Source organism: Hyla sarda, chromosome 2, assembly GCF_029499605.1.
Source record: "Hyla sarda isolate aHylSar1 chromosome 2, aHylSar1.hap1, whole genome shotgun sequence".
NCBI classification, from domain to species: domain Eukaryota; kingdom Metazoa; phylum Chordata; class Amphibia; order Anura; family Hylidae; genus Hyla; species Hyla sarda.
In genome coordinates this window covers 277,994,409-278,019,601 of record NC_079190.1, presented here as the reverse complement: position 1 = coordinate 278,019,601, position 25,193 = coordinate 277,994,409, and the positions used below count along the sequence as shown (strand labels likewise).

Here is a 25,193-nt window from a genome sequence, read left to right as displayed (position 1 = left end):
TGGAGAAGATGCATGGGGACCCCCGATCGTCGCTGGAGACTGCTGGATCCTGGCTCAGGTAGGGAAACTACGGTGGTGGTGGGGGGGGGATGAAAGTAAAGTGATCTTTACTGTGGAAACCACTAGGAAGGCCAAACTGCAACTTCCAGCATGCCCAGACAGCCAAAGGCTGTCTGGGCATGCTGGGAGTTGTAGTTTTGCAACATCTGGAGGGTCACAGCTTGGAGACCGCTGTTAAAGTGGTGCCCAAACAGTAGCCCTCCAGATGTTGCCAAACTACAACTCTCAGCATGCCTAGACTGCCCAGGCATGCTGGGAGTTGTAGTTCTGTAACATCATTCCCTTCAGATTTTGCAATTTTCATGACATTTTTGAAAATTGCTGCTCTACTTTGAATCCCACAAATGTTTTCATAAAGCAAAAATATGTGCATTTTATGATGCCAACATAAAGTGGACATAGTGTATTTGCGAATAAAAATAAAATGTATTGTGAATATCCATTTTCCTTACAATTAGAGAGCTTCAAAGTTAGAAAAATGCAAAATTTTCAAAATTTTCATGAAATTTTGGGATTTTTCACCAAAAAAGGATCCAAGTAACGCCGAAAATTTACCACCAAAATAAAGCAGAAATGTCACGAAAAACAATCCCAGAATCAGAATATTCGGTAAAAGCGTTTGAGTTAATTCATAAAAGCGACGGTGTTCAGAATTGCGAAAAAGGGCTCAGTCCTTAAGGGGTTAAATTGATAGTGGATTCTGCATGTCACCCAGTCAGAGGCTGTATGCGCAGCAGAGGTGAGTGGAGTGAGCGTGTTAGGGTCCCATCCGAAGTAAGGCCATCTCTGCGTAGTGGATGGGGAACACGTTTTGATCAAAAAGTGCGCTAACAGCCTCCATTTTTTGACCAAAAGTGCTGCTATTTCCCGCATCAATATAGACCAACCTACAGCGCATAAGGCCGGACTATTGTGTGCCTAATTTATCAAAAGTTGCACGGCTCTTGATAATTTCTGCCCACGGACACCAGGATCTACGGTTTAGACTGTATTTAACCCCTTAAGGACCAAGTCTTTTTCAGTTTTTTTGCACTTTCATTTTTTCCTCAACTTTTAAAAATCATAACCCTTTCAATTTAGCATCAGTCATTTTACCAAAAAATCTACGGGGAAACTGAAAGAAAAATCATTGTACGACAAAATTGAAGAAAAAACACAATTTTGTAAATTTTGGGGGCTTCCGTTTCTACGCAGTACATTTTTCGGTAAAAATGACAGTTTATCTTTATTCTGTAGGTCCATACGATTAAAATAGGTTTTTTGTCGTACTTTTGGAAAAAATCATGACTGCATGCACGAAAATGAATACAGTTAAAATGGTCCTCTGACCCCCTATAACTTAATTTTTCCGCATACAGGGTGGTATGAGGGCTAATTTTTTGCGCTGTGAACTGAAGTTTTAAGCTTTTTATTCCTTTTTTATGGTATAAAAAGTGAAAAAAATACACTATTTTGGACTTTGGAAATTTGTTTGCACATACGCCATTGACTGTGCGGTTTAATATAAAATATATTTTTATAGTTAGGACATTTAAGCACGCAGCGATACCACATATGTTTATTTTTATTATGTTTATATATTTTTTTATATGGTCCTGCCGGGCTTTATCATTCCGAGTGCAGGAGCTGCCGTGTAAGGAGGTGAGCCCTCAGGCTACCTCCACAGTGGATCGCCCCCCCCCCCCCCCCTTGCGCTGCGGGGGGACGATCCACCCCACTGGACCACCAGGGATGGGATACAGGCACCTTTAGATGCCGCTGTCAGCTTTGACAGTGGCGATCTAAAGGGTTAATAGCCGCCCGCGGTGATCACCGCATGTCGGCTATTAACGCTGGCCCCCAGCTACAGGAATCATCTGGGGGCCGGCCGGGATGACCCGGGCTCTAGTTAACGGCCATTGGACGAGTATAGACGTCCTTGGTCGTTAACAAGTTAAACCTGCTTCAGCATGGTCTGACATTTCAGCGTACTTTTGGCCGATGCGACTTTTCGCCAAAAAGTAAAATGATGCTATAGTGGAAACTGACAAAAATTGGGGCTGTGCACGCCGGTACTAAATATGCAACATAGAAAAAGTGCAGCAGGATGTAATGAACCTGCTTATAACTAGCAGCGTAAATACAGTGCACTACTCCTTTAAGAGGAGAGATATAGCAGCAACACAAAGTGCATGGAAGGGGGCGTGAAGCTTAGGATCGAAAACATTTGGGTGTTGGAGGCCTGCACGCTGCACTTGCTGTCACTATTGGAAACCAGTGCGCTATATGTTTACATCTTATGCTCTTTGCACTTATGTATGCTTTTGAATGATTAGCTTGCTTACTTTGTACAATGCACCTTATTGTATTGCTGCTACACTATTGTGATTAACTATAGGCTGGTGTATATATAAAAGGAGTAGTGCACTGTATTTACGCTGCTAGTTGTAAGCAGGTTCATTACATCCTGCTGCACTTTATATGTTGCATATTTAGTACCGGCGTGCACAGCCCCAATTTTTGTCAGTTTCCATTACAGCATAATTTTACATGATTTTATTCTTGTTCTGTCTATTTCATGCATTTATGTCAATACAAAAGTTAAAGATGCAATCTAATTGGTTGCTATGGGAATTTCTTTCTGCTACACAGGATTTGATAAATCTCCCCCATTCTTTTCCATTTGAGCCACAAAAGTAAAGTTTTACATGCTGCACTCCAAATATTGCACCTTGGGCTTTGACCCTAGTATCATTTGAATGCTGATATTCTGGGCTTATAAAGACATAAGCTGTTATAGTCTAGTCACTGCAACTATTAGTCATGATACAGAGGACAGAAAAGGGGTTAAAACAAGTATAATGAGGCTGCTGCAGTTTAAAAAAATTAAAATAAACACCACCTTTAAATTAGTGCTCTGCTCAAGTTATGCCCAGCTTATATTTTTATATCTTCTATCAAATGTATAATACTCACCCCTCTGCTCACTTTCACTACTCAAGAGAATCCAGGGAAACCGCTTCAATGATGTCCCCATTTTCTCAGTACAGGCTGCTGCAGCCAACCACTGGCCTTAGTAGTCATATGTAGTACGTGCCAGAAGAGGCCATGGAAGTGCAACATCCTATGTTGACTGTATAGGGACATCTTCAGGGCTCATTAGTAATGCACTCCTACAGTGCTGGACCACTTTTTTCGGATTTCTAATTGCCCACCTATTCTCTGCCCCAAAGCAATTTTGTATAAAGGCTTAAAAGAGTTGTCCAGGAACATAAATATATATATTTTTTTTTTAACATACAGCTGGGGGCAGGTAATACTCACTCTTACCTACCCTGATTCCCTACCACTGCTGGTTCCTGTGATGTTTCGCCAAGCCAATCATTAGTTGAGGTAGGACACGTCACAGGAATTGTCAGTGATAAGCAGTGACCAAAAGACATCTTAACGTCAGCTGTGGGGGGATCCGGGTAGGAGAGTATGGCCTGATTTACAGCCATATGGGGAAAAAAATTGATGTACCCGAAAACAAGAAAAACTCACCTCAACGCTACAATAATTTTATAACCTATGAGCAACACAAATTCTTCTACAACATAAATGTATCACCAGTTTTGAAACCTCTTTTCTACTCTACTTTCGACCACCAAATACTTTTCTATATGGGGTTTTAAAATGGCTCTTACCTATATTCTGACAATAAGCTCACTACCATATGGAACTCTGGGAATTACGATCATCATGTATGTGGCATGAAAAAAACCAAGTATCTGTGGGTTTTCTTTTGTAGGGCATCCACACAAATCACTGAACATTAAAAACACAAATCAGTGATTTATTGTACAAGCAGGATAAGAACAAATACACAAAATGGGACTACTTTGTTTTTAATATTAAACTGTAACTGCTAAAACAAGGGAAAAATAAAAAAAGAGAAAATGAGAATCATTACTACCCTTTAAAATACAAGGGGATATGAACATAAAACACTAAAAACATGTCTGGGTCCCCTCTGATAGAAAAGAGTGTAATGAATTAACAGTAACATACAGAGTTCTTGCTTTACCCCAGCCACATATTAATCTTTAGTGACCTGTCTTAGGGGGGAGGGGGTGACATTTTCTTGTTATTTATAAACATTATAAAGTCCATGTTTTTTCCTTCAATCCTACAAAACAGATCCAAGTCTAGGTTGTTATTTTTTCTTCACTGGATCAAAAGGTCTAGAGGTGTTACACTAAAGTGTTACAGTAAGGTTCCTTTCTCATTTTTTCTGATGGAAGATTACTTCATTTTGTTTGGAAAGCAGACCACAAGACATAAAAATAAACTGCTATGGTGGTATTTCACTCTAACAGTAACGTCAACACTAGATGTATGTTAACTGCAGGATTCATTATTACAGCGCTACTCAAACCGTCTTCATGTTGAAAATGAAAAACATTATAGGATTTTACTTGACCCTATTTATGCAGCAGTAACTAGTGGGACTGCACACTACTGTTTATAGAAACCTTTGAGCTGACATTTGCCGCACTTTGCTAACTCCGCAACTGTGTGTGTGTATATAAAAACTTTCAGTGCCGTACATTATGGAAAAATTATTCCAAAATGAGTCTTAAAGGATTTTAACTACCCAAATAAGTGCCTCTGGGCTGAAATACACACAAGTGCCCTGTGCCTATATGTTAGCCGTGGTACTGCTATTGTGGTCTAATCTGGTCTAAAAGAAAAATAGACCCCTGGTTTCTGTGAATTCATCTATAGTTAGTGCTATGTGGCCTGCTTTGGCTAGTGTAAGAAAGGAAGAACTGCAATGTGGTGAATGGTTCACTGGAGCCTTCATAAGTTCCTTTTAATGTAACGTTTTGTTCCGAGTGGAATAAAGAAGGTCAAAGGGGCCTTTAACATTGTTTATACATACTTTCAGTAATATAAGGTAGGTGGCACCTTAATGCACCCATTCTAAGTGTCGTTCAACACAAGCATAGAAGAGACTTTTTTTGTAAACCCTTTCTGCTGTTTCCTACATAGCATTATCAGACAGTTACACAGTAGAAAGAGCTAATCTCCCCTTTTCTCCAGTTAAAAAGATATAACAGTTTCTATTGTGGGTCTAGCACCTAATTTTAGGTGAATGATTATAAGAGTCATTTGCTCATCTCTGGGCCCATTATTCAGCCATAGAAATCCTGGACTGTATAGTATATGTTCCCATCAGTCCCAGCAGTTCAAGACATCCTTTGTCCATTTATACATGAGGATGGGCTCAAGGGGCAAAAGGAGGGCAGTGCACACAAGTCCAAAGTGAAAAAATGTTATATTCACAGTTTAGCGCTTGCCCCATTTTTTTTTTTTTTACTGTCTGTGGTTTCTAAAGTAGGGCATCTTGTGTCACTTTAATCAGACAGCTCTCCTTCTGAGTCATCTTTTACTTTGGTCAGCTCTTCATGAACTTCTCGAACCATGAGAAGACGAGTCAGCATGCTGTCCAATGTGCCAGGGTCAATAGGCATTGTGGAAAACCACATAGGGCTATTGGGTACACAAGAACGTTCTGGCTGAAGGTAGAATACATCACTCCGCTGCTTCACACTTTCAGAACTGCAAAGGAGGAAGCAGAAAAGATAAGATAAACCCAGTCAAGTGTAAATGAAAGACCAACATTCAATCACATTTTTTCTCTATTATATGAGCATGGATAGGGCAGCAAAAGTATTATAATAGTTTACAATAAATGTTTAAAGTTTAAAATACATTTAGCTCTTTTCACACTGGTTTAAGAATTTAGGTAAAAAACAAAATAGCAACTTTTAACAACTCAGGGGAATGCTAAAAACCATGGTTTAAATGGGCACTGTCACCAAACATTTTTTTTTGGATATGTTGTAGTACTCATGTACTACAACATCTCTCTAATATAGATCTATAATAAATTTTTTTTTCATTAAACTAGTTTATTTTACATTTGAAAACCGGCCACTAGGGGTCTCCCTCCTAGTGGCCGGCTGCAGGCTGGCGTGACGTCACCCATGAATCCGGACCGATGCCGGTCGGGCATCGGTCCTAATTCATTCTGCCTGCACTCGCTCCCGGCCTGTCAATCAGACAGGCGGGAGCAAGCACTGAGAGCGCATTGGCTCCCTGGCCTCATGCCGGCATATACGCGGCGCTGCTGCTGGACGCAGCACTTGGGTATGTGTGGAGCAGGGAGTGGGGAAGAGGGGGGTTGGTTGGTAGCGCCGCTGCCATAGCAAATTTATTGTTTTCGGCGGGGGTCGGGGCGGCCGCGGGGGGGATATGATTAGGACCGCGGCCAGCATGCCCTGACAGCCAATAGATGTCAGGTCAAGCTGAGAGCTGTAGTGGTAAAACAGGTGGAGGCACCCTGTATAGGTGGACTAAGGGCGGAAGTCGCGACCCCCCCCCCCCCCCCAGCAGGCATCAGTGATGTCACGCCTGCTGGGGAAGTCTGACTGGTGTGAGAACACTACCAGGCAGACAAAGGCATTTCAAAAATAGTTAAAAAAAATAAAAAATAAATTATAGGCAGGGATAGATGGGCAATAGGCATGGACACAGAAAAAAAAAAAAAAAGGATGGTGGGAGCTACTCTTTAAATAGGACTCCTAACTGCAGCATGCAGTCAGCTTTGCATCACACAAACTGTATTGCACACACGTGGGCTGAATAACCTGCCTGTTTTACCCTGTATTCTTCTCTTAGAATTACCTCATTGCATAGCTCCGTTAGATCATATTTAGCATCTATAGCACACATACAGATGTGGACAAAATTATTGGTACCCTTCACTTAAAAAAAAAAAAAAAAAAAACTGAAAAATCTACAATGCTCCCTGAAATAACTGAAAACTGACAAAATTCATAATGAATAAAAATGAGATTTTTTGGTACTCACCATAAAATCTCTTTCTTGTAGCCTTCATTGGGGAACACAGAGACCATGGGAATTATGCTGCTGTCCACTAGGAGGCTGACACTAGGCAAAAAAAGAAGTCTGCTCCTCCCAGTAGGTTATACCGCCCACAGGCACTGAGCTGATCAGTTGAGTCACAAAGCAGTAGGAGAAGCCAAACAACTAAGGAGATTTGTCCAAAGGACATCAAAAGTAACAACAGGCAACAAAACAACCTGACCAGGAACCAGAAATGGGTGGGTGCTGTGTTCCCCAATGAAGGCTACGAGAAAGAGATTTTACAGCGAGTACAAAAAAAAAAAAAAAAAAAAAAAAAAAAAACATTTTCTCGGTCACCTTATTGGGGAACACAGAGACCATGGGACGTCCCAAAGCAGTCCCTGGGTTGGGAAAAACAACCGTGAGAGAAGGGAAGAGCAGTCCAGAGAACTACACCCATTCGCACAGGAATGTGAAAGAGGTTCAGGAGGAAACTGGAAACCCACCAACTGGAAACCCCCACAAAACATGAGGGGAGAGCTAGGACCCGAAAAGGAAGGAACCAAGTAAGGACGCAGGTCCAACCTCTAACCAAATGCGACAAGAAAAAGTCGCCTCGGAGGCCTGCGGGCCAGACACCCCCCCTGGCCATAGAGAGCGAACACCACTTCCAAAGAAAAGACATAAGGTGCAGGACCACCGAGGCCTGGCCCAAACGTGGAAGAGAGAGCGACAAGAACTCCAAGTCAGGGGTTCCCCAACCAAAACAAACATGGCGAAGAAACTCCAGCTGCCAGTAGAGAAGCGTGCCGGACAGGCCCAAAGGGAGAGCCCCACCTGGAGGCCAGCTGCAATACAGGACCGAGGCAGAGGAGAGAGAATGACAAGGCAGTAGCTGAACACACCGAGCAGAGGGCAAGACCCTCAGAAGGTGGAACTAGAAGCCGCCGGAAAAGGAGAAGAGAGAGACATACAAGATCCATGTCCAGGCCCGAACGCAGAGCAATCAGGCCCAGAAGAAGACTGAGGCAGGAGCACATTGCTGACCGATCGGACCGAGATGCCCAGACACCAACCACAGTCCCAAGGCCATGATGCCAAGGGACAGGGAGGAAGAGAAAACTCAGAGCACACAGTATCCCCTGGAAGGGTGAGGAAAATGGAGGGCGACAAGAGGACAATGCCCATCTAGGTGCGAAATGCCAGACAAAGGTAACCAGGAGGACAGAAGGGCCCTCGGTCACAAGGTCCGTTCACCCCGGAGGGAGATGATGAGAGATAAACAGGCCGGGGAGGAGGTTAGAACTGTCTGGACACCCTGGAACAGTCGTCACGAGAACCAGTGGGTCCTAGACCTGGGAATAAGATGAGGGACCGTGGGGTCCCACACCAGAAGCGGCTAAGCAAACCCAAGCCAGGGTGCAACGCCCCTAGGCCGAAAAAATTTATAGGGAAACCACCTCGGATACAGAGACAAGTAACCGCCACTTGGAAGATAGCACAAGGCAAAGAAGCCCAAGCAGAACATTAAGGGAGAGAGTGCTGAACAAGTCTGGGACCACCATGAAAGAAGTTGCATGTGAGAACGGCGGATAGAGCAACAGGACACGCTACCACAGAGATCACTGTGCCACCCAAGCACCCTCAGATACAGGGGACGAGAGGTTAGACAAGGCTGAACAAGCATTGGATCCCAGCGGTCATAACGGACTGGATGACTCCAAGGAGACAGCCCAAAAGGCAAGGCATAGAGAGAGAGAGAGTAACCGAAGGGACCCAGCTCCGGTGCCAGTCCAGCTGAAGTAATAAGGCGCATAAACAGAAGACATGATCTGGGCGTAGGAGGTCGCCCACCAGACTGTCGTCCAGGCACGGAACAACTGACACCCACCCTGAAAGAGGACAGACATGCCACATTGAGACTGATGCAGAAACCGCACAAGGACTGCCCGGATGTTGTCTAAGTAAGTTACCTTGAAGGAGAGTGCCACATGAGGGTCAGGGTAACTAGAGTTGAAACCACGCCAGGATTGCCAACACCCCACGCAGAAAAAGAACATGGGGGGGCAGAAACCATCCCAGCAATGTGGAAGGCAACGTAAATGCCAAGAGAGCAACAGCCGCAACTTAGCCAATCCAGCAGCACTCCGCCGGAGGTGGGAGGATGATGGCAGGGATAGGAAGAATAAGAGAAGATCGGTGCTGCCGAGGCCGGAAGGCGAACCCGGGCCTCCCGCATGGTGGGAGAGAAATGTACTACTGACGTACCAATGCTCCGCCACCAACAAAATAAACCATCCAATACAAGGAGGCTGGAGGATGACAGCTGAAAGAACAAAAACAGGAACAGTGCCATTCTTGCAAAACTCCCTGTAGGAAGAAGAAGCAAAATGGCTAAAATCCGGATAGCCGGCAGCCCACCAAGCCACTCCGAGGCTGGAAACGGAAGGGGTTAACGTGATGGCTGGACACGCCATAGGAGGGATATAGAAGATTGGCCAGAAGAAATGCAATGACCACAGGAGAAAAAGTAGGCCACCTACGAAACCTGTCCATAAGCAAGGGTGCGAACAATGACTGTATGATGAATAGCAGGCATTGTATAGTAGGCAATAGAGATAGGTAGCAAGGCCACCAAATACCCATGCCATGGAGAAAAATGTGATGGAAGAACCAGCCGATGCAGTAGAGTGGCCAATCGCATCATGTCGTCTTTTCTGGGAAGGGAATTGTTAACCCTGAACTAGCCAGAGTCGGAATCCACTAAGCCCCGACCTGGATACACTGTCACTCCATTAATGACTGCGAATGACTACCTCCGTGGAAGGGGGAAAAGAAAAGGCTGCAGTGACTCATACAGGCACTCCACAAACTTGCCCTTGTAACAAGAATAATAAAACTTAACTTTTATTTTAACCAAATGATATAATAAGTGAGGAATCAAAATTTTAAATACAATTCCACTGCTGTCATCGATATATAGGATTATGCCTAGGTCCTATGTTGGTCATCCCATGCTAGTGAGTCGGTCCACTTGGACTCAAGACTCCTAAATCAGGTTTATAGTGGAATCTTTGGCTTACAGATTCTGGGGAAACTAGATATTACCCAGAGTGAGATAAATGAACTCTCTTTTATATAGCCACTTATGTATGTGACATTTAACCAGTGTTTGACCACGCACTGTGTATCAAAGATGTGTGACCATTGGGCATCTCGCACCTGCTGTGCACCGCAGGCGTGAGTTATTCAGCCTGGACCTTATTTTATTGGCTATTATTAGACATAGACTGCAGAGGAGTTGCTAGTTAAAATACAATACTGTCACACCCAGACATGTTTCGCCACTAAATTATCAAGGAGACAACTATTGCATGTCAACAATTGCATGTCAACACGCTGTCCATGGGCTTTGTAGAAGGTCCATTCTACATCGGTCCACACACACATAGTGGGGACAGGAACTGGAGCTGCGGATGCGGCAGGCGTCAAGTGCTCTCTAAGAGTCGTAGAGAGTCCAGTGTACATCAGTCTACTCTCACTCACAGTGGAGTGCCGGAACAGCAGCTGTGGCAGATGGCACATTCACCAGTTTACACTGGACTAGTCTATGGAAGCTGCAGAGATTCTGTTGCCCACACCTTGTCACCCCGGTCAGGTACCTCGCCACCCCGGTCAGGTACCTCGCACAGGTAGAGGGGAGAACGGAAATTCAGGCACAGCAGATCTGGCACTGGTGACTGGTGGTGAAGGAAAGAGAGAGGTGCTGTCAGGTTTCCTGGAATTCCCCTAGGAAGGATAAAGGTAGCATGGCGAGCCATGCCGATGGCTATCCCTAGGTCTGGACCACTGATAAAATCCCAAACCCCAGAAAAATTACCATCAGGTCACCACAGAAAAGGGGCCAGGGCCCAAAAACCATCGCTCAGAAAAACAGGGGCTAGGAAAGCACATGGTTGCAGACCGGAATGTTAAAAGACACCAGGCAGCCAGCTAGCCGACAGGGATCGCGGCAGCCAAGTGGGGGGAGCAGAGCTGAGGGAAAAATGCCCATATCTGAGAGGAGCTGGGGAAAAATGCCCATAGCTGAGAAGAGCTGGGGAAAAATGCCCATAGCTGAGCTGAGTGGACGATGAGGGAGAGACAGGCCACCGGACTGACCCCTACTGGTATGGCACTGGGGGCATCTTGCCCAGAGCAGCCACAAGCAATGGCGGCCGAGGAGCTGGGCACAGTGTATAGGACCCCAAGAAGGTAAAGGAGGAAGAGAGGGGGGAATGTAGTACATACTCACCAGCAGACCTCATCTTCCTATACCTACCCTGAAGTCTTCGGCCAGCTAAAAACTGTGCTGTATCACGCCAAGCTGCCATAGCGAGACAGGCAGGGGCAAGTGGGGGACCCGGACCCAGGGTACTACCGCCAGGCACTGGTGAGAAGGGGTTAACGGCCCATACTCTATGCAGTGTGCCCCTTCATCGCATGTAGGAGATCAGGTAGCGCCATGCTCCTGTCGTCCCAACCTAGAAAAATAACAAAGGGAAAAAACCTTAACTTAACATTCCTAGCTAGAAAATAAACAGAAAAGACCAGGTCTGGAGAGTGCTCCAGACCTGTGTCTGCCTCCTACTGACACTAAGCTAAAACTGATTAGCTCAGTGCCTGGGGGCGTGTATATCCTGCTGGGAGAACCAGACTTCTTTTTTGCCTAGTGTCAGCTTCCTGGTGGACAGCAGCATAATACCCATGGTCTCTGTGTTCCCCAAAAAGGCATCCAAGAAATTTACAAACTTAATTGATAGAAATCAGACATTGCTTCTGAATTGTGCTAACAGAATCAGTTTGAGAAAACAAAATAATTAGAGATGAGCGAACTTACAGTAAATTCGATTCGTCATGAACTTCTCGGCTCGGCGGTTGCTGACTTTTCCTGCATAAATTAGTTCAACTTTCAGGTGCTCCCGTGGGCTTGAAAAGGTGGATACTGTCCTAGGAGACTCTTTCCTAGGACTGTATCCACCTTTTTCAGCCCACCGGAGCACCGGAAAGCTGAACTAATTTATGCAGGAAAAGTCAGCAACCGCCGAGCTGAGAAGTTTGCGACGAATTGAATTTACTGTAAGTTCGCTCATCTCTCAAAATAATGAAACTGGCCAAACTGCTGCAGCTATCTCGGGTGTGAATGGTGCCTTCTCCTTCCACAGATGTTCCACAGAATTCACACCAGAGCTCATAGAAGACACCTTAGTCCAGTGTTTTATTCTTAGCCATTCTTGAGTGTTTTTAGCTGTGTGTTTTGGGTATTTTAAATGTTGGCGGACTCATGACCTGTGACGGAGACCAAGCTTTCTAACACTGGGCAGCACATTTTGCTCAAGAATGCCTTGATACTCGAGATTTTATTGTACCCTGTACAGATTCAAGACACCCTGGGCCAGATGCAGCAAAGCAGATCCAAAACATAATCGAGCCTTCATCATGCTTCACCATAGTTACAGTATTCATTTCTTTCTGTGCTTCATTTTGTGTCTGAGAACATAGAGCTGATGTGATTTGCCAAAAAGCTCCAGTATTGTCTCATCTATCCAAAGGACATGCAACAAAGCTCCTGGGAGAATGTCCATTGGACAGATGAAACAAAACTGGGGGAAAACACTGGATGATTCTGAAGTGACCTTCTATAAGCCCTGATCTGAATCCTATTTTACATGTCTAGAAGGAGGTGAAACATTCAGTCTGGAGGAGGCACCATTCACACCTGAGACAGCTGGAGCAGTATCTTCTGAGGAGTGGGTCAAGATACCTGGAGACAAGTGCAGAAGTCTCATTGAGAGTTACAGAAATCACTTGACTGCAATGACTGCCTCAAAAGGTTGTGGAACAATATATTAAAATTTGGAGACCATCAGACAGTTCCATTTTTTGGTTTTCTCAAAACGATTCTGTTGAATCACAATTCAGTTGCAATGCTAACTTTTTATTAAACAATCTACCTAAAGTGAAAGGAAAGCTGTTCAGCACTGTCTGTCCCTGCTAATCAGCTGTATATAGTCCCAGGCTGCAGCTGATGGGAAGAACCTGGCGACACCAGGACCCAGAGGCAGTGAAGCAGTCTGCAGACACAAGGGTTTGCTGTGCAGAGCTTGTTATGATTCTGGGCCTGCGGGAGACATGTAGCAGAGATGAAGATTTCTCCGTGCCCGGGCTGTTAAACACACCCATGTAGGCATGATTGGACAGGAGGGGTGTGATTACAGCCCTGTACACCGTGACTACATGCAAACTCCACACTGCCCAGGGGACTACTTTAGCTTCATTTGCATACAGGGCGGGACGCTTTATAACCTCATTTTCAGAAGATTACAGTCATCAGCAACTAATATGAAAACATGGTAGGAACGTTTGTTTAATGATCTAGTGGGTGTTTTTAATGGTTACAGGGGCTCAAATGTGGTGATTGGTTCCCTTTTAGCAAATCTATTACCTGAATATGTTGCCATATGAAAATGCAACAGTAATTTTTTTTTTTACATAGAACGGCATAGTTCACATGTTGCTGAAAAGCCACTTACCATTTGGACAAATAAAATTCGTACAGCCTGACTGGGCACCTGAGTGGGTTGTCTGTGTTTTCAGCCATTTCCATGACAAATTGTCCATCTTCGTCCTCTAATCTCTTCCTCTTCCCGCCTAATGCTTTTTCTGTAAATAATTGAAATAAGTATTTCTATATTGTTTTAGAACACTTTTGTATATAAAAGGACAATAAATCTCTATTTCGAGTCTTTTTCAGCACTGACGCAACTAATTTTGTTTGCGCTACAAAAGCAAATTTTATCAGTTCGGTTTTGTAAAAACAATGCAGAACAAAACATGCAGCACATTCCATTCATAGGGAAGAAAAGTTAAAGGGGTACTCCAATAGAAATCTACTTTTATTTTTTCAAATCAACTGGTGCCAGAAAGTTGAACAGATTAGTAAATGACTTCTATTAAAAAATCTTAATCCTTACAGTACTTATCAGCTGCTGTATGATACGGAGGAAGTTGTATAATTATTTTCCGTCTGACCACAATGTTCTCTGCTGACACCTCTGTCCATGTCAGGAACTGTCCGGAGCAGGAGAGGTTTGCTATGGGGACTTGCTCCTACTTTGGACAGTTCCTGACATGGACAGAGGTGTCAGCAGAGAGCACTGTGATCAGACAGAAAAGAACAACAACTTCCTCTGGAGCATACAGCAGCTGATAAGTCCTGGAAGGATTGATTTTTTTTCTTAATAGAAGCAATTTACAAATATGTTTAACTTTCTGGAACCAGTTGATAAAAATGTTTTCCATTGGAGTAGTCCTATTAAATGATTTGGCATACTTTAAAATCTGTTTGTACTTTTTCAACTACATTATCATAAGATACTAACTATGTTGCAGATTTTCTGTGTGGAAAAATTAGCAACAAATTCTATATCTAATCATGGCCTCATAGAGAATGATCTTATTGCCTGTAAATACTGTTTTAATTGTAATTTTGATAATCCTTCTGGCTGCTGTAATCCTCCCATTGCATGTATTACTCTGGTTGCCCACTTATGAACCTACTTGAGTTCCCTTGATACTGGATAACCCCTTTAAATTTACTGTCAACTAAAACCCCTAAGTCCCTTTCCATGTCAGTCATCCCCAGTGTTTTCCCATTTAGTATATAATCCCTGCCTGGATTTTCCCTCCATATGTGCATAACCTTACATTTATCAGTGTTGAACCTCATTCACCACGTCTCAGCCCAAACCTCCAACCCATCTGATCCAATCTTAACAGTGCACTGTCCTCTAAGGTGTTAACCACTTTACAGAACTTAGCAATTTACTGTGCAATCCCTAAACAAGGTCAGTCATTTATATATTAAAAAGAATAGGGCACCATCTTAAAATAATTGCATTCAGTACTGTGCTATACATGTACTAAAATAACAAATAATGTATGACACACCATGCTCCAGTTCTGGCTTCGGAAAAGGAGGCATAAAACGCAGATATGTTGTCTTGGTGTTGTATTTTAGAGTTTTTGTACGTCTCATGACATAGGCAAAGGAAAGTTGCTGGTGCTCAGTCACAGTCTTCAGTTGGAAGAATTTGGTGGTGAAGAAAAGCAGGGTATTGAGAAGAATACTAGGGGAGTAGGCACCCAGCTGCTTGCACTCCCATAAATGTTCCTCTTCAATCCTTGAAAACATGAAACCTAGAACAGAATTGTTTAAGTCAGCTAAAGAAGGAATACTTTGATTCTACAATAATGTGGCAATATTCATGCACATTTGATTTACCATTGGGTAATACTGGCGGGTGCCAGCTCTTCAATAGCTTTGTTAGTTCCACCATAAATCTGGAATAGGGTTCTGTAAAAATATTATCTATCCTTCCATTCTCAAAAAGATACTAGAAAAAAAAACAGAAAAAACAAGTAAATATTAGACTGTGCTAGCTTTAGAAATGTGTACAGTGCACTTGGAATATGGCACTCATCCAGTCCTCTCTGTCCACAATAGACAAATTAAGTGTCTGTATGAGACTAGATGAGTGCTGGATTCCAATCACAATTTGCGTTGTAAGCTTTTGCTCCACAGCCTACTGGCTCCAGCCCTGAACATTTTCTAAAAGGTTTGGTAAACTGGACTTGTGTTTTTTTATCGTCACGAGTTAAAATGTACCTCCAGTTGTTACTAGAGAATATGATACAAGGCACTATTGACTGTTGCTGCTCCAATAGGGTCCCACTCTGTAATAAAATGTATATAAAACTTTTTGCACACCTTGATAATGCTTAGATATTTTTTTATTAGCAAACCACAGAAACTGTGTGACAGGTCTCAGACCTTTCTACAAATATTGGACTGTAATTAAAATCATGTGAGCAGGGAAACTAGTGCTGGGGTGTAGCAAAAGTCGCCACAGGTAAAGGTGCTGTCAAGCCGCTCACATGACTTCACATACAGTCAAATAGTTTGAGAAAATGTAGTTTGTTAATGAAATTATCACTAAGTATTATCAAGGAGTGGCAAGGTTTTTGTATACATTGTACCTCTAGATATATAAATAAATAAAAGTCAATAGGCCACTAGACTTCCCAGATATAATTTTTCTGAATAAGATTGCAGCTATGATAAAAGCTAACTGCCCCACTATTGCATAGCGTATCTAATCAGGTGCTGATGTGTTGTACATTTATCTATTTATATTTGGACAATACTTTACTACATTACAAACTACCTTTAAAGGTAACACTGTCACATGAATTGCTGCTTAGGAGCCTCATTTATTACCATATGCATACATTGAGATCACCATGAACAATACCAATAGTAGAAAGTAGTAGTGCAAAGCTCACCACCTTCTGTGAGTGATAACTCATGCTTGAGCATCTGGCACATTCAATGACGATCTGAATTTGGAAGATGCACCAGTAAAAACTGGTGGGGAAAGAAAAATTGTCTGGGGAGCAGGACCATTGTATGACTACAACTGTACTGCAATTGTATGACAGGCAAAGGTTTATGGAATGTCCGTGTGTGTAGGCCAAGATGACATTAATCTTTGCAAAACATATATTCTGAGCCATTTACCTGTTGAACTCCAAGGCACAGGTAGAGGATGCTATCTGCACTGTATATTTCTCCATTTGGCCGACGTACTTCCTGAATAAACTGACACAGGCCATAACTAAGTTCAGCAAAGGTGCATGATAAAATATCTTCTTTCAGCTTTACAGGTCGCACTACGAGACAACAAGGTTATTAGCAATAATATAAGCAAACAACATGTTTTAAGGGTTCTGTTACATATAAAATGTACCTCCAAAATTTATGTCTTCTGGTTCTTCTTGTGAATTTTTCCATCGTACCCAATTCTTCCAAGCATTTACCCCATACATGTATTTTAATGTGGAACCTAATGCAGAACATCCCGGGTAAGTACCCTGCATAAGGTTTCGTGGCTCCACAGCTACTACTGACTTTTTGCGGCCCTTAAAATAAAAAAATAAAAATAAAAGGACGTTTAGAAATCAGTACAGCTTTTGTTTTACATCATTGACTAAAATAAAATAAAGCTTCTCACTCACCCGGCGTTTCGGCTGCGGGAAGCCATCACGTTGTTTTCGTCTTCCTCGAGGGCGACCAAAGAAACTTGAACCTTTACTTAATGGATCAAAAGCTTCTGTGATTTGTGAAAACAAACATTTTATAAGACTTTCAAAAATTACAAAATAAAAACAAGCAAACTAATCATTATAGCTGTTCACTAACAAAATACAATGTAGTGTTATCATGTGTTATGTCACGCTATCAACGTTTATTGACATATGTGTAGGTGAAAAGAATGGTGAATTACATTACTTAAATGACCTAATAGTCACAGATATAGATTGCTTATACCAATATATTTCATATATTTGTACCAAAAAAATGGCCAACCTGTTGGGAAGTCTAATTCCAGATCTTGCTCAATTCCCACTCTGGAAAGCTGTTGGATTTCTGTGTCTGGTTCTTGCAGATTGTTGGATCTAAGGGTGTAGTGGTTTAATTCATCCTCCCAACTGTGTGGTGTAGAAACAGCTTCAGATTCCAGGTCTCCACTGTAAGTGCTGCCCTGATCTAGAGAACAAAAACATCTTAGTAGCCTGCACCTCCTATATAAATCCTGGTGATCACGTGATGGTCATGGCACCTTAGTTAGAGACAGACCTGGTGGGTAAAAAAATAGACTTCTCACGTCGTCTCAAAAATCTAAACTCAAAAGATGTAAAATGAACTATAGTAACTGGATTACTGTATAGAGCAGTGATGGCAAACCTTTTTGGGGCCGAGTGCCCAAACCGTAATGCACGCCAACTTTTTTTTCCCTCAAAGTGCCAGCACAGGAATTAAAGCAAAATACTGATGTTTAAATGAGAACTCCAGAATATAAAAATTGTCCCCCATACTGCCGGCAGTAAACATAAAGATGTACATACCTTCCTCCGCTCCCCCGGTGCCTTCGGTAACAGTCTCCGGTCTCCGCTGCGATCCTCTTCCTGGTTTGCTGGTGGTAGGCGATTCATACTGTGCTCAGCCAATCACCAGCCGCAGCGAAGTCCCGGCTCGACCCGGCGATAGGCTGAGCGGCAGTGTGACGTTATCGGCCCCGGCAGCAGGTGCCGGTGTAGTGAAGAATTTTGTGTCTTGAAGCGTTCTCACACTGCTGCTCAGCCCATAGCCGGCCGAGACTTCACTGCGACCGGTGATTGGCTGAGTGCAGTATGACTCGCCGACCACCACAACCAGGAAGAGGATTGCGGTGGAGACCGGAGCCGGTTACCGGAAGCCCCGGGGAGCAGAGCAAGGTATGTACATCTTTATTTTTTTTACTGCTGGCAGTATAGGTTTAAGTTTAGAAAAAACAACATTAGGTTGGCAGCACAGTTCCCCCACATTAGGTTGGCAGCACAGTTCCCCCACATTAGGTGTGCAGTATAGTTCCCCACATTAGGTGTGCAGTATAGTTCCCCACATTAGGTGCAGTATAGTTCCCCACATGAGGTGGAGTACAGTTCCCCCACAGACATACAGCCTCCAGCTATATACAGTGTATGGCTGGAGGCTGCATGCCTGTGTACTGCCCCACTTCAGTTTTCCGACCACAGATCCACCGGTCAGGGGTCACAATCTACTGCTATGGCCTATGGCCATAGCGGCAGGTCCCGGGACCGGAGGAGCGCTGGTCGGAACACTGAAGATGACGCGCAGGTAACTTACCATGCCCGCGCGTCGTCGTCCTCCTCGATGCTCCACTCGGCTGTTGCTATGGGCGCACGCACGGGACGTCAGTGACGTCCCTGCGTGCGGTACCTCCCGGCGGCCCTGCGTTTTTAAAGTTAATGTGGGGCCGCAGAAAGGTAATAGGGACATCCTTGTGTCCCGAAAAGATCTTTCGGGACACAGGGATGTCCCGAATGGGCTGATGGCGAACTATGGCCGCATGCCCACAGAGGAGGCTCAGCGTGCCACCTGTGGCACGTGTGCCATAGGTTCGCCATTACTGGTATAGAGTATATAAGGCTGCTGACCTCCATGAGATAGTGTTTTCTCTTTTTCCTCATCTTCAGCAATCATTTCTGCCATTTGAAGGATATCTGCCTCAAAGGGATCAGATGGGACTTTTTCCTTGAGATCCTCAATTGCATCTATAATCTTGTCAGCATTGTCAAGAGTGGTAGGAATCAGCACTGGGACAGGGACCTTTTTATTCAAGAGAATAAAAAAGTGAAGACAAGAAAAAAAATAAGTAAATACAAAAAGTAATAATTTCAAATGACGTGACAAGAAAATGTATGAATTAAAAAGATTAACTGAGACTAATAAGAATTCCGTAAAAAATAAACTTACCGGGAGTGGTACACTTAGTGGGACCGGAGCAAACTGAGTGTACAAGTGCATGGGTACAGGAATAAACACAGGCACGGGTACAGGTAGCACCAAGATCTGTGGCTTCCCATCGTGTTCTATTGGGGGGAAATACACAATATAAAAATGTAACCACATGGAAATATTCCCTAAAAACTTTGACATTTACCTCAGAATCAAGGTCATTGCTCTAGGTTAAGTCAAGCTATATATTGAGCTTTCCTTTGTTTCCTTCAAAGGAAAAGATGCTCTGTGCATAGACTAGTGCTTCCCAAATAGTGTGTCTCAAGCTATCGCAAAACTACATCTCCCAGCATCTACGTAAGCCGTCCAGGAATGTTGGGAGCTGTAGTTTTGCAACAGCTGGAGGCCCTCTGGTAGGAAAACACTGTCCAAGGCCCTGAGGACCCTGTCTAATACATTCATATGCTCTGGCCATATGGATAGGAGTTCTCTAAAGCAGACAAAACTTTAAAAAGTAAACTTGGACTTCATGACTCAACTGACTCCAACACCCTAAGGATACCTGTTTGACACTCCTTGTGTTGTGTGTGAGGTTTGCACGAGGTTGCTTTAGTTTGTGTGATAGGCTTGCAGAGCAGGGCCTTATTCTTCAGGAGGCGTGGGGGCTGCGAGGGAGGAAGTTTCAGGGCATCCGTCTGAGTGCTGGCCTAGAAGATAAAGTTAAAGTTAATGACAGACAAATATAATGTGCAGCTAAAACATATGTCTACACATAAAAGATACACATAAAGGTAAATAAAACAGACTTACATCTCCAATTATCTTTGGTGTTACTGTTGGGACAGCACCTGAAAAATGTAAAACCATAAAATCTCAGTAGTATTACACCTTGTAAATCAGAATTTAATACCTGCTATATTAGAACTGGTAGTACAGATGACAAGTTCATTTTACTAAACCATCATTTACTGGCAAATGTATTACACTAAACCAGGAGGTGACCTACAAGTATTTCTGGAACCGTATAGATGCTGCGTACTTACCTTGTAAGACATTATTGGAGTTTGCAGTGGGTTGTGCAGCAGGAGCACTTGCAAGGGATACTACATTGGCAATAACTGGAGTAGAATCTTTAGCTCCAGAGGAGCCAGTGGAGGCTGGTACTGCTTGGACCATGGGAACATTAGATGCTGAAAGTAACACAGGGTCACCTCATTAAAATACTTTAGAACATAACTATATTAAGCAGCATTTATAACAAACACATAATACAGTATACTGGGTATTCATTTTCTTTTCACAATTTTTTTATTTCTTACTGTATACAATGAATTTGTCAGTGAAAATAGTGATACTGTGGCCATGATTTCAAAAAGAATCACACTGCAAAAAAAAAAAAAAACTACAACATTTACCATCAAGCAACTCAGCGACAACAGAGGCACTAGATGATAAACTAGATATATTCTAAATAAGGGACTTAGGGTGCGTTCCCACACGGAGTATACGCAGCGTATTTCACACTGCGCAAAATTTACGGCAGCAGCGGGAAATACGCTGCGTATTCCTTGCTCACTATACACACAGGGCTTTCCGGCGGCAGCCCTATGTGTGCAGTGAGTTTTGGAGGCGGAGCCACGCGTCAGTCACGCTGGCACACGGCCCTGCCTCTAAAACTCACTACACGCATAGGGCTGCCGCCGGAAAGCCCTGTGTGTATAGTGAGCAAGGAATACACAGAGTATTTCCCGCTGCTGCCGTAAATTTTGCGTGGCGTGAAATACGCTGCACATACGCTGTGTGGGAACGCATGGTAATACTAAAACACCTATATAATGTCTTATAGCATAATTTTGTTAATGCTTTTTATTGAATTAAATCATGCTTCCAACTAAATACTAGCAGCATTATGTAATGCAGCCATCTTTTGTGTCCAGGAAAAGGAGATTTTTTAACACTTACCGTAAAATCCTCTTTCTCGAAGGATCCATTGGGGGTGTATGCTGCTGTCTCTAGGACTCTAGGAGGTATGACACTATAGTAACTAAGAAGTCGGCTCCTCCCAGTAGGATATACCTGCCTCCAGGCCCTGAGCTTATCAGTTTTAGTACCAGAGCAATAGGAGAGGACCGACAGGTCAAGGAAAAAACACGAACTGTCCGAGAACCAGAAGAAAATATATAACTGAACACACCCTCGGACGGAGAACCAAAGAGAAACCCAAAAGGGCGGGAGCTGTGTCCCCCCAATGGATCCTTCGAGAAAGAGATTTTACGGTAAGTGTTAAAAAAAATCTCCTTTTCTCTATCGGCTCCATTGGGGGACACAGACCGTGGGATGTACCAAAGCCGTCCCTTGGGTGGACAGATAGTCAGTCAGACGGCCGTTCCACTGCCGCCTGCAGCAGTTTACGGCCCAAACTAGCATCAGCCGATGCAAAGGTATGAACCGGGTAGAACCTCGAGAAAGTGTGCAAAGAGGAACAAGTAGCCACCTTGCAAATCTGCGAGGCCGAGGCTTTGTTCTGGAGAGCCCAGGATGCCCCAAGAGAAACAGGTAGAATGAGCCACAACCCTGAAGGGAGTAATCTTCCCCCTACAGCGATAGGCTTCCGAAATGGCAGACCGGATCCACCGATAAATGGTGGCCTTGGAAGCAGGTTGTCCCTTACGACGACCTTCCGTAAAGACAAAAAAGGAATCGCACTGACGAAACGAAGAGGAGATAGAGAGGTAAGACCTAACAGCCTGAACCACATCCAGATTGTGGAGTAAATGCTCCTTAGGATGAGGAGGAGCAGGACAAAAGGACGGAAGAACAATGTCCTCATTGAGATGAAAGGCCGAAACAAACTTAGACAAAAAGGAAGGATCTGGTCGGAAGACAACCTTGTCCTGGTGAAACACCAGAAACTGAGAACGGCAGGAGAGAGCTGCCAAATCAGACACCCTCCGAATGGAGGTGATGGCAACAAGAAATGCACCTTTCCCAGAAAAGAAGCGCAGGGACACCTCCCCTAAGGGGTTCAAGATGTTCACCTTGGAGGACACCCAGAACCAGATTCAAGTCCTAAGGGGGAGAAGGTGACCGATAAGGAGGAGTAGCATGCGCCACTCCTTGAAGGAAGGTCCGGACATGAGAATTAGAAGCCAGAGTCCGGACATGAGAATTAGAAGCCAGAGGACGCTGAAAAAGAATAGAAAGGGCCGAAACCTGACCCCTAAGGGAACTGAGAGACAACCCCAGTTCCAATCCCGACTGCAAGAAGGAGAGAAGACAGGGGACAGAAAAAGTAACAGGAGACAAGACCTGAGCTTCACACCAACGATAATAAGACCGCCAGGTACGGTGGTAAATTTTCGCCGAGGAGGGTTTACGAGCCCTGAGCATGATGGGAATGACTTGGGAAGAGGACCCGCGGTTTCTCAAAACCCCGGTCTCATCCGCCACGCCGTCAAAGGCAGCAACTGTAAATTGGGGTGGCAAAGAGGAACCTGCGACAGCAGGTCCGGACGAAGTGGAAGGCGCAGCGGAGCGTCGTCCAGGAGCCTGACCACATCGGCGTACCACGTCCTTCGGGGGCCAAACTGGAGCTACCAGTAGGGCGAGGACGTCCTCCGCTTGGGCTTCCTCAGAACCCTGGGAAGGAGTGAAAGGGCAGGGGAAACCCCGCCCAAGGAATCACAATGGCATCCACGGCTAGAGCCAGGGGGTCCCGGGACTTTGACACAAATGAAAGAATCTTCCGATTGTGCCGAGATGCGAAATCTGCACGAAGACCTCTGGATGTAGAGACCACTCGCTGGGGTCGGCTGATGATGTCCGCTTCCCAGTTGAGCACACCCGGAATGTGAACCGCTGAAATGGCCGGGACCATGTTTTCCACCCAGAGGAGAATCTTTCACACCTCGGCCATGGCTGTCGAGCTGTGAGCATTGCCTTGCATTGTGGCGTTGTCCGACTGGACGGACAGGGCGGGACTGGAGCAGGGACTCCCAATGAAGAAGACAAAGAAGAATCGCCCTCAGGTCCAAGATGTTTATCGGAAGAAGGGCTTCCCGGGGAGACCAGAGGCCTTGAACCGTCCAGTCCCTGAACACACCGCCCCAGCCCGACAGACTGGCATCTGTTGTAACTACCTGCCAGTGGAGGGAAGAAATGATCACCCCTGAAGAAGGGGGGAGCGAAGCCACCAGAGCAGAGACTGACGGATCCGACGAGGGAGAGCAATCTTGCGATCAAGAGACAGAGGAGATTTGTCCCATCGAGAGAGAATCGCCAGTTGAAGGGGGCGGTATGAAACTGGGCAAAGGGTACGGCCTCCATGGCCGCTACCATCCGACCCAAGACTTCCATGCAAATGTAGATGGGAACTGGGAACTGGGCCCGAAGGGAGCGGACTCCTGACAGGAGAGTCAGACGTTTGTCCGGCGACAAATCAGAGCAGAGGCCATGTTGAATTGAAGTCCCAAAAAGATCAGAGACAAGGGTGGGAGAGAGGATAGACTTGTCCCGGTTGACATCCACCCGAAGTGATCCAGGGTCTGGAGAGTGAGATCCACATTCTCCAGAGTCTGGACTCTGATGGGAGCCTTGATGAGAAGGTCCTCTAGGTAAGGAATCACTGAGAATCCTCTCAACCGCAACAGTGCTATCACTGGCGCAAGGATCTTGGTAAAGACCCGAGGAGCAGTGGCCAGACCAAAGGGAAGAGCTACGAATTGAAAATGCCCTTCCGGAACTGCAAAGCGGAGGTACCGCTGATGGCCAGGAAATATTGGAACATGGAGATAGGCATCCTTGATGTCCACCGAAGAAAGAAACTCCCCTTGTTCCATGAATGCCACTACTGAACGGAGAGATTCCATTCAGAAGTGGCGGATGAGAAGACGACGGTTGAGACGCTTGAGGACCAGGATTGGTCATACAGAACCGCCCTTCTTGGGGACCACAAAAAGATTGCAATAGAAAACCCCCGAAAACATTCACCTGGAGGAAAGGGGACAATAACTCCCCGGAGAGGCAGGGACTGGAGGGCCTCCCGAAACTGCTTCGCCAGAGAAGGAGACCAGGGGGCCCGGGACTTGGAAAAAGAAAAAGATTCAGTATCCGTTGGACACCACGACCCTGACCCTGAAAAAAGTAAGACGACCTCCCACCCGAGAAAAAACTGCGGGTGGGGGCTTCACTTCATGCGGAAGTGGGTTTGCGGATTGCCCGATTTGGCTGCAAAACGGCCGGAACGGTTGGTGTCCGGCTTCCAAGACTGGCGCGCCCGGAACGAGGGAGCCTTCCTGTCCAGCGAAGGCATCTGCTCAGACCCCTTATTGGGGCCAAAAGTCTGAAAGGACCAGAAAGAAGAGGACTTCCTTTGGGAAGTAGAGCGAGCCGTATTTTGAGGCAACTCTTGAGGCAACCCCCCGTCGCCTCATAGATAATCTCGTCAAGGCGCTTGCCAAAAAAACGGGTACCAGTAAAAGGAAGCTCGGTGAGAGACCTTTTGGAGGCGGCATCAGCATCCCACACTTTAAGCAAGGCGGAGGACCGCTAGATGACCTACAGCAAAGGCAGCACAACGGGCTGACCATATGGAAGCTGCGCACCGAAAGTCCCCAGCTTTAGAGCATTGGAGAACCAAAGCAGACAGATCCTCTGGGGGGGATCCCGCTAGGATACCCTGACTGAGTTTGAGTACCACACCGACAGGGCCTCGGACACCCATGCAGAGGCAAAGGTAGGAAGCAGAGAAGAGCCTGCTGCTTCAGAGGCAAACTTTGCCAAGGACTCCACCTTCTTGTCCGTCGGATCCTTGATGGCAGCCACGTCTGCTAGCGGCAAT

The 25,193-nt window shown here is 44.9% G+C and overlaps 1 protein-coding gene across 1 annotated transcript in view; it reads right to left on the bottom strand.

Annotated features, from left to right (window-relative positions):
* Positions 1-3,834: 3,834 nt before the first annotated feature.
* Positions 3,835-25,193, bottom strand: part of ZMYM4 (zinc finger MYM-type containing 4) — a 118,427-nt gene continuing 97,068 nt past the window's right edge. Inside the window, 13 exon segments of the mRNA XM_056557205.1 lie at positions 3,835-5,643; positions 13,527-13,656; positions 14,944-15,192; positions 15,278-15,389; positions 16,574-16,743; positions 16,746-16,974; positions 17,071-17,165; positions 17,423-17,602; positions 19,054-19,225; positions 19,373-19,488; positions 19,917-20,061; positions 20,165-20,202; positions 20,398-20,544. Of these exon segments, the coding sequence (XP_056413180.1) occupies positions 5,439-5,643; positions 13,527-13,656; positions 14,944-15,192; positions 15,278-15,389; positions 16,574-16,743; positions 16,746-16,974; positions 17,071-17,165; positions 17,423-17,602; positions 19,054-19,225; positions 19,373-19,488; positions 19,917-20,061; positions 20,165-20,202; positions 20,398-20,544 (1,988 nt within the window). The 3' untranslated portion in view covers positions 3,835-5,438.